Source organism: Plectropomus leopardus, chromosome 6 (assembly GCF_026936395.1).
Source record: "Plectropomus leopardus strain MGB_pleo_1.0 chromosome 6, ASM2693639v1, whole genome shotgun sequence".
Lineage (NCBI taxonomy): Eukaryota > Metazoa > Chordata > Actinopteri > Perciformes > Serranidae > Plectropomus > Plectropomus leopardus.
In genome coordinates this window covers 18,269,033-18,282,010 of record NC_142181.1, presented here as the reverse complement: position 1 = coordinate 18,282,010, position 12,978 = coordinate 18,269,033, and the positions used below count along the sequence as shown (strand labels likewise).

The window sequence follows — 12,978 nt, the reverse complement described above, 5'->3', positions numbered from 1 at the left end:
GTCTATATGTGTTATTGACACATTGAAGCAATTAAAATTACATTTGGGCAAAGCCTACAGTTTATACATCAAGTATTTTGCTGTGATATGTTTGTTCCCACTGAGAACAAAGAGTGAAACCGCTCTGAAAGAACACATGGCTCTGCTTAGTGTTTAACGCTAAAACGCAAGTTTTATGGGAATGTGGTGACGAGGAGGTGGAGGGGAACTTGACTTTCCTTTGAATTTGAGTCATCAGGCTGTTATGAGGAGGGTTTTAGCAGGCTCCTGTGGAGGCAGTGAGCGATAACTGCAGGGAGACGCAGCAGATTTAGACATGTTTTTAATTAGCAGCACCAGAATCAGCACATTCTGCCTCTGTTATACTAATTTCCTGTAAGAATCCATAAACTGCTGCTTGGAGGATTTACGGTTAATTTGGTCTACTTGGCAAGGTGACGATATAAATTAATTTCCAGTGGTGGTGAAGTGAGATTCATTGAGCTGAATAATAAGACAGTTGGAGTTTGAGCTTACACTCAAAAACTGTCCTTTTCACAGTAAGAACACGTCTGCAGACTTTTGTATTGTTTGTTTTATATATATGTAAATATAAATATATAAACCTAACAATGCAAATGTCTGCATACATATATAAGTAACTAAGTACCTAAAGTTATCTATTTATCTCTCTCTCTCTCTCTCTCTCTCTATATATATATATATATATATATATATATATATATATATATATATATATATATCTGGGCTGGTTCCTTATTAACTGTGTACACGTGTGTAAAAAAAAAACAAAAATCAGTTTGGCCTGCACTGTTGATGTTGGTCCCCGACGTTCCAATTGAACTTGGCAAAAAAACATGTTTTAATATATACATATACATATTTAAATATGCTAAATGCTGCCTCTTCCTCCTGGAATAATTTATAGACGGACCTGAAATTCTTTGAGTTGATTTATGTCAATTTTAAAGGATCCTGAAAATAGCACTCTTTTTTAATGTGACTACCGGTCAATTTTTCACTGAGACTGTTTCAGAATATTGTCCGTGTTGATGTATTTAAACAGTTTTTTGTGTATTTCTGTGTGCTGCCCTCTTATGATTTTGATTCTCACTCTAACACTCTAACCTGGTTTAATAAAGGATATGAGTACATAAAGACATGCAGGCCCTGTAGCTCAGCGGGCCGTGCACACAGATGCCGTCCTTCTTTAAAAAAAAGACTGAAGTCTGATGGTTCACTTATTTTCCAAAATATGTTCTTGGCTGGATAAAAACTCAGTTTTGAACTTTAAAACAACTCATTATTGGGCCCGGAGATAACTGGTTCTACTGACTAAATAAGTTTAATGTAATGGAAAATGCAAAAAAAAAAAAAAAAAGGTACAAATAAAAAACTGAAGTGTGACTAAAAGTTGTCATTATTACATTAATCTTATCTGATTGCATAAAATTTTCCAATAACTTGCCATCATACAATTCATATATTCAAATTTATCAAAATGGTTAGAATTATTATTATTATTTTGTATCTTTTTCTTTTAAGTTGAATCTCAAGGTTAACGCTTGGATATAACATACACAGCTGAGAAAAACACCAGATGGTCCATTTAGTCCCTGTTCTAAAGCTTCTAATTATTTCACACAATCTTATCAGCAAAATTTACATTTACAATTTAGCAATTTACAAAGCACTTTAAAGACTTCTTGTTCATGCAGACGTAAAAACATGTACTGATGAAGATCATGCGATACAATCGAAAGCTCTGGAACAGCTAAGAAGCACTCCTTGTGGTGAGATTATTGTCTAAATCACTGTTATGTTCCCTTAGTTAAACAGTAAATGAGGCAAGAGACAAAAAAAAGAGTAAAGGAGACATGTTTATTATTTAAACTATCACTTAAATAAAAAAGTGCATAGAAAATAAACATGATTAGAAACTTTTCTTTTTACACTTATTTACAACTTTGTTTCCTAATTATACATTCAACCAAGTAGTTTGTGGTCTATTTTCACTATTGTGGTTTTCCTTCATTTCGTTGATGTGTATTGAAAGAACACTGGTAAAGCGGGAGAAAAAAATGATTTGTTGAACTCATGAATACCGTTATTACAGAGAGCAGGAGGACTATTGATAAGACAAAGGTATATTCAAGGCATAAGAAACGAGCCTGTTCGTGATCCACGATCCCTCTCTTTTTTTTTTTTTTTTTCACGTCCTAAGGTTCGCTCCCTCGGTTGACACCACATCCTGTCCTAGGCTGATAACCTCTATACACAAGAAACAATTAAAAAATTACAAATACATGTTACGTACTCGTCCGACCTCTCCCAAACCTTGACTTGTAAAAGAACAATTCAGGGTGGATGTTGCACAAAATAAATAAATTAAATGTTTTCAGCTTCAGCATCATCTCAGCATTATGACTTTCTATAAAAAACAGTACACGATAAGTACAACCAAAGCTTCGGAGGAGAGCGAGGTGATCGGGGAGACATGAGAGGTTTTCCAAAATGAAAAACAGCCATTTTGGTGGGATCTTTAAAACTCCTGGTCAGTCTCCACAAACCAAACTCTTAATTTATACCACATCAAGTCTAAAAAAAGTCCCTGTTATAACGTACAAAGAAAAAACAGAAAAACATTCACTACAACAACCAGGGGGCGGGAAAAAAAAACAAAACAAAAATGGCAGACCTCAAGAAGTTCACAACCACATTAATACAGTTACATTTCTCATCACATAAAAACCGTTCCTTTCCAGAAAGAAAAAGAAAAACTGCAGCGCTCCTCGCTGATGGAGGAGCGCTCACAGGCACAGCAAAATTGGTACTGGATATCAATATACAAAAGAATGATGCACGTTAGTTTCATCTGATAGTACTGTAACACAAAACCATTATAGAGTACATTGAAACATTGCTATTAACCATTATAAATCTGCTGTTTTGCTACTGTAACTAAGTTTGTCTGTCCATTCCATATACTGTATAGATACTAAAGTACAAGAAATTACTATGCATGTTTCCGTATAATATTGTTATGTATTTATACTATAATTACAGATAATGACGGAGAAGGGCCACTGGTGTGGCGTGGGTAAAGTGAAGTCCAAAGAAACAACGGAGACCATTTCCTTATTGTATATATGCCATTAAACGGTGAAAAAAAATGACTTATTGTTCACTGAAGTGGATCTCGAGAGATGAGAGCCGGAGACAGAGCCCTTGGCATCAGCAAACGTGTTATCACCGATGCTAGCGTGAATTGTTGAGCTAACCCAGTAAGAACCTGTTGTCCTGCAGACAGAAATGCCACACTTCAGTATTTTTCCCAGTGCTAAAATGAAACTGCCGCCCAATTCTACCAATATCTACCAACGTCGTCGACACAAGAACTGAAAACAAAAGTCGCTGACAAAGTATCAACAAGTCTGGTGACGTGGAGGAGGAATATACATTCATTGTTGACCTTAGCAGCTGAACTCAGCAAGCCCGACATAGTGCAGCTGTAGGACCCCAAAGCCGGCCTATCAGTCAAGGTTAAAGGGGCGCCTCGATCTTGGGGCCCAAAATGGAAAAGCACAGCCAAGGTTTGTACACACTGCACCTTCAGGAAGGATCGGGCTGCTGGCGTGGTCCCTGCCTTCACTTTGTTGCAGAAAAAGAGTCAAGTGCACTTTGCTAGAGCCTCAAACGCCACTCTCAAGAGTCATCGATCCAGAATGACTGGTTTTAAATCAGGGCCTGATGCACCAAGTATTCTCAGTGACGATCTGTGCTTGTGGTTTCAGCATTGGAGTTGCATTGTCTGTCTGGAGAAAGAGTTTTCCTATGTCTATTCAGTGCCTGTGTAAAGTGCAAACCATGTGTGGGTCGTATTTTTGTTTCAGTTCACAACAAGGAGCAGCATGGGAGAGACTGCTAACAGCCTTTAAATGATAACGAAGTCAGCATGAACGGCAAACATCAATAAATTAAAAAGGGACAAAAACAAGACTTTAGTCGCAGAGTGGAACCACTCAGTCCAAACAGTCTGATCAAAATATTCGGTTCAGGGCATGAAGGCTTGTAAGCGAGAAAAGGGCATGCTCATTTACAACTAAGGCAAACCAGGAGGAGACAGAATGGCTACGTTTACATGCACACTAATGTTCCAATATTATCCAAACATGAAAAAATATCCACAGTTTGATGCAGGTCATGCAAACGGCATATTCCAAATGTGGCCTTTTTACGTATTAAGCTTTTTACGATTGGGATATGATGATATTGGGGTTTTGATGGCATTATTTGGGCTGGTAAACAGGGCTTTTGGATTATAACATCCCTTTCCCACCAAAATTAGCATGTGTACTCAGGTTTTTTTTAAACACGGGTGAACCCGTTAAAAATAGGCTATAGACTGCATTCCCATTGCCAGGAAAGCAGAGCTTGTACAAAGCACTGCAGCAGACACGTGTGCCTTTTGTGTTTGTGTGTGTGTGTGTGTGTGTGTGTGTGTGTGTATAGTTTGGGTTGTTTTGGTGTTTCAGTGCGACGTCACGTCACCTGGAACAAAGATCTGTGACAACTTAACAGTGGTTTCTTTTCTTTATGTATCTCTTAATTATTCAGTCTCTTTCAAACATCTACTTTTAACATTTACTTAAGTTTTGGATATCAACAGGTTTTTGGATACATGGAAATACTACAACATAGACATTTTTAAGATGGTGGTTGAAAGAATTTAAAAAAGGGAGAAAGATTTTATTTTATTTTATCAAATTTTTATTTTTGTAATATTTTTATCCTTTTTTTAAAGCACTAAATCGCTCTTTTTGGGTTTTTCTATTTCTTCTAACCGCTGATCTGCTGTAACGTGTGAATGTCCCCAGTGAGGGATTACACAAGTCTAATACTATCTTATCTAAAAAGGTCAAACAAGTCCTTTTTTGTTGCAAAGAAGCAAAATGACAAGCAGCTCCAGCTATTTATCTTTTCTATATTTTGACATGATAAACAACATGTTAGGGCACGTTAATCAGTGTATGCACGACTGCATGTAAACAGAGATATTTGTGGAATATTCACTTCAATTAGTCATGTAAACAGCTCATCTTTTTCGGAATAAGGGGAAAAAACAGAATATTTTGTGCATGTAAACATAGTCAATGAGAGAATTAAAAGATGAGCACTGATGAAGTGGTTCGTTTCATTAAAAATGGAGATTTGATGAATGTTGTTGGTAGCATTAAAATAAAGGCACCTCTTTACTAAAAGTCTGCAGGGGGACTAAACAGTTCTTTGTTGGATTTTACACGTGCCACTTGGCTGTTGACCATGGTTGATTGGTGACGAGAAAAACTGACTCGTTTTGATACATCTGCCTGGCAGCCGCCTGTGAATGGACTTGATTCTCGGTGTGATGTGGTGTGGAGACAATAAGGCTGGAGAGAGAGATGGAGATATCTGCTATGGATCAACAATCTTAACTCTCTCAAGTGCATAATAATAGTTCACATGACTGCCAAACTGCCAGCTAGAACTGGAACAATGAAAAATAATTTAAAAAAAACAAAAAACGTCAGCTCCGACCAAACGGCCTGGGATAGATAAAAGAGCTACTGGTGGACTGAACTCAACGGGACCAAGCCACAGACCAGTGTCAGTCTTTGGAATCAAAGAAAACATTCAGGCTACAAAAAAAAAAAAAAAAAAATTACAACAAAAAACAACTTTGAAAAGGCAGCGGAATACAAAACATAAAGACCAAGCATTAGTGTTTGTAAACCTCTATTTCCTACAAAAATGGCAATAAAATAAATACGATTTTTTTTAAAAATATAAATACCATCATTAAGTGCTATTCACTAGTGAGTGCTTTTTAAGTCTTTTTGTAGAAAAATATACATTATTTACATTTGTTTTTTTTAAAAGCAAGCATGATATTTCCCTGTCCATAATAAAAAAAGACAAGATAACAGACTTTAAAAGACTTAATACAAATAAAAAAGAAACATTTTCCATAGTAATGGTTATCACAACAGGCCAAGAAGAAAACAAGCTGTGTGAAAATTCAATTCAAGGGTGTGATGTTTGGTTCTCTCTGCTGCTGTAATTTGGAACGTGATTATGTTGTTACCAAAAACGAGTTTGATAATAACGGCAGCATGCACGTGTCTGTATGTTTCAGTGAGATCAATGGCTGTTTCTGGATCACAGCTAAAAAAAAAAATAAAAAAAAATCAATTATAAATACATCTACTAAAGCACATCAGTAGGGTTCTCCAGTCCCTTGGCTGTCAGTCCACCAGAATCTCTAGCTGCCTCGCTCTGTCAGGCCAGAGGCTTAATCCCATCAATAACATGTCTACATAGCTACCAAGCTGTCAGAAAGTCATTTTAAGTACAACGGATGGTATCGACCTCAGATTTCAGCCTTTACACAAACGGCCAAAAATAACCTTTTGCTTTTAAAACAAATCTACATTTCTATCCCCCTCGTCTCTTTTTTCTCTCTTCCTTTCTGTGGCCACTGCTCCCCCTGCTGTTTCCACCTGTACAGCTCTCATCAGGCTGCTTCGACACAAGCAGCTCCTATTTACAGTGTTAAATGTACACACCTGCAAGCTTTTTTTTTTTTTTAGAAAAAAAAAAAAAAGCCCAGTTAGGGGAAGGTTCCAGTAAATCACAACAGCTCTGAAGGCATCAGGGCACATTCAGACAGGGAGATGTGCATCAATAACAGCTGACACTGAGATTTTAAATTAAAAAAAAAACTCTAACAAGTTTCTAATTTTTCTTTCTTGTAAAATTACTGTTCCAAGTCCCTTTCAACAAATTGCACTTTGGTGTAAAATGGAACCAAGTTCTTTGAATTTTTTTTTTTCTTCTATGTTCACATCTCAGCATTAGCGGACTAACATATTTATAGAAAATTAAGGAGGATGGGCCAATGTAAAAAATTCTGAGGGGGTAACTTTATCATCCAAATGTAAAATAAAGTTAATATTGCGATGCTGTGAAGGCTTGATCCGTTTCATTACTCACCTCTGAAGGTGAAACTTCCCATGCCAAATGTTAATGAGACAAAAGGAGGCACAATATGCTGGAATTTCTACAAGTGGCCCCTCCTCCAAAATGGCCCTTCCTGTATGTACAGTATGACCACTGCCTCTGCTGTGTCCTGCCAACACCAGAAGCAGAAACACTGACAGAGCTTGCGCCCAGGTGGCAGCGGTAGTTCTACGTGGACCAGACCCAGGAGATTACAGCCAGTGCCGCGGGACCTCAGAACATCGTGGCACTGCTGCTCAAAAGATTTGCAGTCCTCTTTAAAATTGTTTACACATCAGTTGAGGAACTTGCGACACTTCTTTGCTCCGCAGTTGCAGGGCAGCTTGTTGCTGGCGTCCTCAATAGGGAACTTGTAGTCATAGGTGAGCTCCTCCCCACAGTAGATGCGCCGAGAGGCAAAGATGACGATGTGCTTCTGGCCGTCCACGGTGATGACCCGAGAGTAGCAGTTGGGCTCGCAGGAGTGGTTGATGAAGCGGGCCGCATTGCCGTGCACCGTGGCGTCTACCACCTCGTAGTCATCGATGCGAAACATGTAACAGCCAATCCCCTTTGAGGAAAGAAAAGACAGAGGTTTTTATTTACGTGGTTTAATTCTCCAAATAATCAACTTCATATATGTTCAAAACTCAGAGTTCATTCATAAGAGCTCACCTTTCCGTCGTAATATTTCTCCCGCTTGTCAGTGAGCACAGACCGGATGACATTTCCAGAGTATTCGATGACCATCTCCCCTGCATCGATGGTTTTCTTGCAGAACAGACCTCGGCCGTGAATTGGAGACCTGCGAAGGGAAACAGTTTTTGGAGGGGATGTCTGTTTGTGTAAATGCTAACATCTGCCTTTTTCTACCTCAAAGTGTATCGATACTTTCCTTTAAGTTGGTGAAAGCGCACAGTTAATTTTGATTAACAATAAAATGCTATGATGGATGAAAAGTGATTTAACTTTCAAAAATTTTAATTGGACAACCACATCAGATGACAAATCTTACCCTTAAAAACAATAAAGACAATGTGGACTGGTCTTAGTGAACAGAGACACCCAAAAGCAAAAATCATTTGGGCATTTGGGACCGCCCTGCTTATTTTTTATGAATAATTAACAGTTTAAGCACCACTGATCTAACCTGTAGACTCCAACAGTTTCCTTTGAGGTGGCCTTGAGTTGTTTGAATCTCACCGCAAGTGGTAGCTCAATGGACGCACGCCTGCAACAACAGCATGGAAAGAAATGTTATGGTGTTATGACACCACCTTGACAAAATTATAGTTAGAACTGTTAAATCTCTTGGTTTTGGATGATAAGAAAAAGATGATCCTTTACTGATGCTCTTTGAGGAAAAAAATCAGGTGGTGCATCAACAAAAAAAAGACAGACTGTATTTACTGTGAATACATAACAGAGATTTTGTGTGTGCTGAAACAGACCTGGCAGTCCTGAGCTGCCCCTCATCATCATCCTCTTCCTGCGGCCTGTACTCAGGAGGCTGGCGGTGTTTTGAGGCCAAGAAATTGAACATGTCAAACACAGACCTCCTGGAAGGCAAACCGATGGAATAGACAGCTGTCAGAAAGCAAAACAGGATCCAGAACTGGTTCGATGACAAGTTTGATGAAAACAAATGTATTAACATGGAGCATTAAAGACAGATAGAAGGCTCTTGGTTATCCTATTAACACACGAATCATTATCCCAACACAGAGTCATCTTCAGGTGGTGCTCAAACTACCTGCATTGTATAATAACATTGTGTGCAACACAGTATTACAGTACAGTACAGTAATACAGTATTTATTATTAGTCGGTTTGCTACGATTGGCTCTGGCATAGCAGGCTGCTGTCCATCCAGGACCCGCTATGGAACAACTGTCTTGGCACAAACTCCACAATATCCTATAAACATGTGCATATGTGTTGGTCCCTTTCAAACCTGTGGCTGATCTCTGCGCGAGCCGACCCGTGGGGGTTGATGGGAGGTTCATCGGTTTCCTCTGGTTTATGAAAGCGGAAACGGTAGCTCCGACAGTGTCTGGAGCCGTAAAGCTGCTCGAGCAGGAAGACCACCGCCTCGTGGACAACTCCTAGCATCCTCAGTCCATCCACACCTGGCAGGAGCAACAAATTCACAACTAATCGTTTGCATATGCACTGACATATCTGTTTTTCTTTGTTTGGCGATGTAGTGGTGCCTCACCTTCAAAAGAGAGCTCCTTGAGTCGAGCATTGGAGCGGGCTTCCTGCACCTTGTCAGTCAGGGATTTCCAAGCCTCTATAAAGACACAGGCAGTGAGAGCAGCTCAGTATTTCATGCACGCTTTATGTCCAGTGTTTATATCAACATCACCTGTTTTAATCTTTTTGTTTTTTTATATTAATACATGTATAGTGTATGTGAAATTAAACCAATTCCACTAATTTATTTGTTCTGTCAGAGAACACTGAATGCAGTCAGGCAGTAAAATGCACTTTGTATGTACAGTAATAATCACTTGCAACAAATAGGACATTGTTTCCTTGTGACTGCAAACAGCTGTGCGCACTCTATTATGTACAACAAGCCACTCATTATAGCTATATAAACTTTAAAAACACATTTTTTTGACTTTCACACATTACTGCACACCTGAAATTTAGACATTAACCGCAGCGGCTGTATGTGAGAACACAAATGTCCAAACCAGTTGGACAGATCATTAAAAAGACTTTATCTACCAGCTCCTAGTACAAAGTCTGTGTAATGCCCTCATGAACAATGTGTGAATAGAGGAGCTCATTGCCTGGAGAGTTCACAACAGCAGGTGGGCATGTTAATGACATCTCCATCAGAAAGTCGGTACAAAACTGGCAGAAATCAAGTATAAAAGGGTGAGGAAGCAGGGTCATTTACATGAACACGACAAACGAAAATGTCTAACTGGAGAGATGACGCTGGTTAGGGCTGAAGCTGAAATTGATAAAGCTGTTTTTGACCAAATCATGAACTAGCTCCGTGACCGTAGAGTAATCTGCGTAATCTACCCAGGGATCATCCCTTGCCTGAAGCAAAGTATTTCTGGTAGGTGGGATCACTTCTGACACGAACAATCTCCTGTTGTGTGCTTCATGTGTGAAAGAGAAAGTCCAGATAATGTCCGGACTTCAGTATCTGGCGTTCATATGAGAAAACATAAAATTAACAAACGTGGTAAAGGGGAGGTCGTTTTCTCTCACCTTCGATACTCTCACAGCGGATGTGGAAGCCATCCTCGCTGCAGATTTCAAAGATGATGCCCTTCTTGGGTTTGCTATCCAGGCCGGTATCCCTGCTGTTGCCGTCTTGGTCCGGTGGTGAGGCCACAGGTAGAGACCCTGCTCCCCCCGCTGCAGATGGTTTGTCTTTCCCCACGACTTTTCCTGGTAACACAGGACCTTCAGATGTCTTCTTTTTACTGAGCACACTGAAAAAGATTTGAGAAAAATATGAGAAATCTTCTTTATACAGGGTTGCCAAATGTTTTTGCCAATTAATTTTCAAAACTTAACTCAAAATATTTTATCCTATTCCCATGACTTTGTTTCAGCAGTTTAAAAGTAGCTAGGTTTATACAGAGATACACTCATGCATGATTAAACAGGCACTTCCTGGGCATTTGCACATGACCTAACACAGCGTATAGATCATGGACCCAGTTGCTCAAAAGTAATCTGATTGGATTTCAGCTGACAGATTGGATCAAATCTTAAACATGTGTTGTTCAAAAGAAAAAAACAATTCTGAAATCAGATTAAATATGTTATCCAATTTTTGTTTTGATCTGGATCATACCTTCGCTTTGTGTTGTTCAAACGTTTTAGAAGGATTGTGATACTTTTGACCCAAAAAGTCAGTATTATTCTGATCCCAGGATCAGACAAAAATAATTAAAAGTTACAATAAATAATCTTGGAAAGTTGGAATCTGGAGCAGGTTGATCCAATCCGATGTTGCTTTGAAAAAAAATGCACAAAAGTAAGATTAGTTGATCCTAGATAGCAAAATACTGGATTCCGAAATCCAGATAATTTTAATCCATATAAAAGCTCTTGAACAACTGGGAACTCAGTACGATACCTGGAAACTGAGTGGAATTACAAGGTATCATTTATATCAGTGCCATCTGTAAATAACAAACATGTTTTTTTAGCCTATCATATAGTTGTGTTTTGTTTTTTCTGTAAATTGTAGGTAGTTTTGTTGATTTAATGCAATGTGTCCATTTGTGATGTGTTGTCTGTGGACTGTTCTATGAGTTGTATGTGTAGCTGTTTGTTACGGTGCCTACCTTAGGACTACGGATGAAATTTAATAATTGCGCTAATTCCGGCATATTAACATTGATGCTTACTGCTGATATGTTGATTAATGTACACTGTCCTAACTCAATAAACATTATTAAATTAAACTTATAGCCAACGGTTTGATCTACAGGCTGAGATTTGGTTGGAGACGACAGTGATGCTGCTGTACTGTCTAACTGAAGTGCAGCAGCCTCCCACTCAAACTAACATAAGCGATCCATCAGTAGTAACTGTCACCAGCATCATTTAGCCATTTACCACACTGACAGTAAGTATTCTTGTATCTTACAAGCCTCAAAGCTCAGTGTGAAATTCTCCATCCGTTTTATTGCAAGACAAAAGGTTTGGTTAAGAGAAGCATGTAAAAGCAAATATCTACATGTAGTAATAATAATGATTATAGAAATGAAGACAGTGTCGCCCTGTTTGCCCGCAGCGAAGCATGATTGAGGCACCATGAGGGGACTCCAGAATGAGTCAGCAGGATCAGTCAGCAGAATCAATCACGTTTGTGTCCTGACGTTTTTTAGATTAAATTTTTAACTTTATGTTGTTGCGACTTTGGCGTCTATATTGTTTTGTAAACTTATTGTTTATATATTCATTTTATTGTATTTTTTAGGTGATTTGTGTTTTGGAATCTTTATTTTGGCTTATCTAGTTTTTCTGCATTTATGCGTTTCTCTCCTGACGTGACTTGTTTTGTGACACGGCCGGGCGACCACACGATACTGGCCTGGTCTATGTGCACTAGTGATGTAGCAATGGTCCCACAGTGCAGAACAAGATTTTAAATAAGTAGTAATAGAAACACATTTCAATTTAAAACATTTAAATTAGATATGTTTTGGTATTTTTATAAACAGCCAAGGCAATGTTTATCTAAAACTTTTTCAAAACATTTTGTCAATTCCAAACCATTTCCAGGCCTGGAGAACACTTTCTCTAATTCCATACTTTTACAATAATTCCATGACTGGGAATCCTGTATATATTTAGCATAAAAAATGGCATCTGGCTTGGCTGACTCCATACCTTTTGTTGGCTGTCTTGTCTGCAGGCTTGCCCATGTCCATAGGTTCAGGGGAGCTCAGCTCTTTGGAACTGCTTGCAAAGAAGATAAGAAAGGTTCAAAATGGGAACTTATGCAAAATACTTTTGTTGTTGATTCAGTCAAGGTGAGATACTTCACTTCTCTGTCCTGGAACAAAACTCTATTATAGTACACAGCAACTGAAAACATCATTTTGTACAGATAATCTGTTCGTTACAGAGAAGTGTCTAAAAACGTAAGCATACACTGACGATCCTGTTCTTGCATTCACAAGTACTTAATGTATTTCTGTACACATTTTAGATGAAGTTAGAGGACCGCAACAAAAGTATTCTATTATTTCTTTCAATGTTATGAAGACATCAAAGAAAAAAAACTATTACCAAACACCAAACCAAGAAAAAACTTGTCTCAATGTTCTCAATGTCAAATTCGTTATGTAAAACACATCTAAAGAGGTTATTGCTAATTCTTCATATCTCTTGATGTAAATAGGAATGAAGTGAAAACACGATTCATCTCAAGCAGCCAGATTAATAATGGTC

General features: G+C 38.4%; 1 protein-coding gene across 4 annotated transcripts in view; it reads right to left on the bottom strand.

The window, feature by feature from the left end:
• Positions 1-1,867: 1,867 nt before the first annotated feature.
• kmt2a (lysine (K)-specific methyltransferase 2A) overlaps positions 1,868-12,978 on the bottom strand; it is a 51,044-nt gene continuing 39,933 nt past the window's right edge. For 3 of the 4 annotated variants that reach the window (XM_042486338.2, XM_042486342.2, XM_042486343.2), the window contains exons 27-34: positions 12,415-12,486; positions 10,273-10,499; positions 9,257-9,331; positions 8,993-9,167; positions 8,490-8,597; positions 8,189-8,269; positions 7,714-7,843; positions 1,868-7,609 (exon numbers count right to left, since the gene is read on the bottom strand). In XM_042486338.2, the coding sequence (XP_042342272.2) occupies positions 7,334-7,609; positions 7,714-7,843; positions 8,189-8,269; positions 8,490-8,597; positions 8,993-9,167; positions 9,257-9,331; positions 10,273-10,499; positions 12,415-12,486 (1,144 nt within the window). In that variant the 3' untranslated portion in view covers positions 1,868-7,333. The remainder of the gene's footprint in view (positions 7,610-7,713; positions 7,844-8,188; positions 8,270-8,489; positions 8,598-8,992; positions 9,168-9,256; positions 9,332-10,272; positions 10,500-12,414; positions 12,487-12,978) is intronic. The other variant, XM_042486339.2, reaches the window with a different exon arrangement.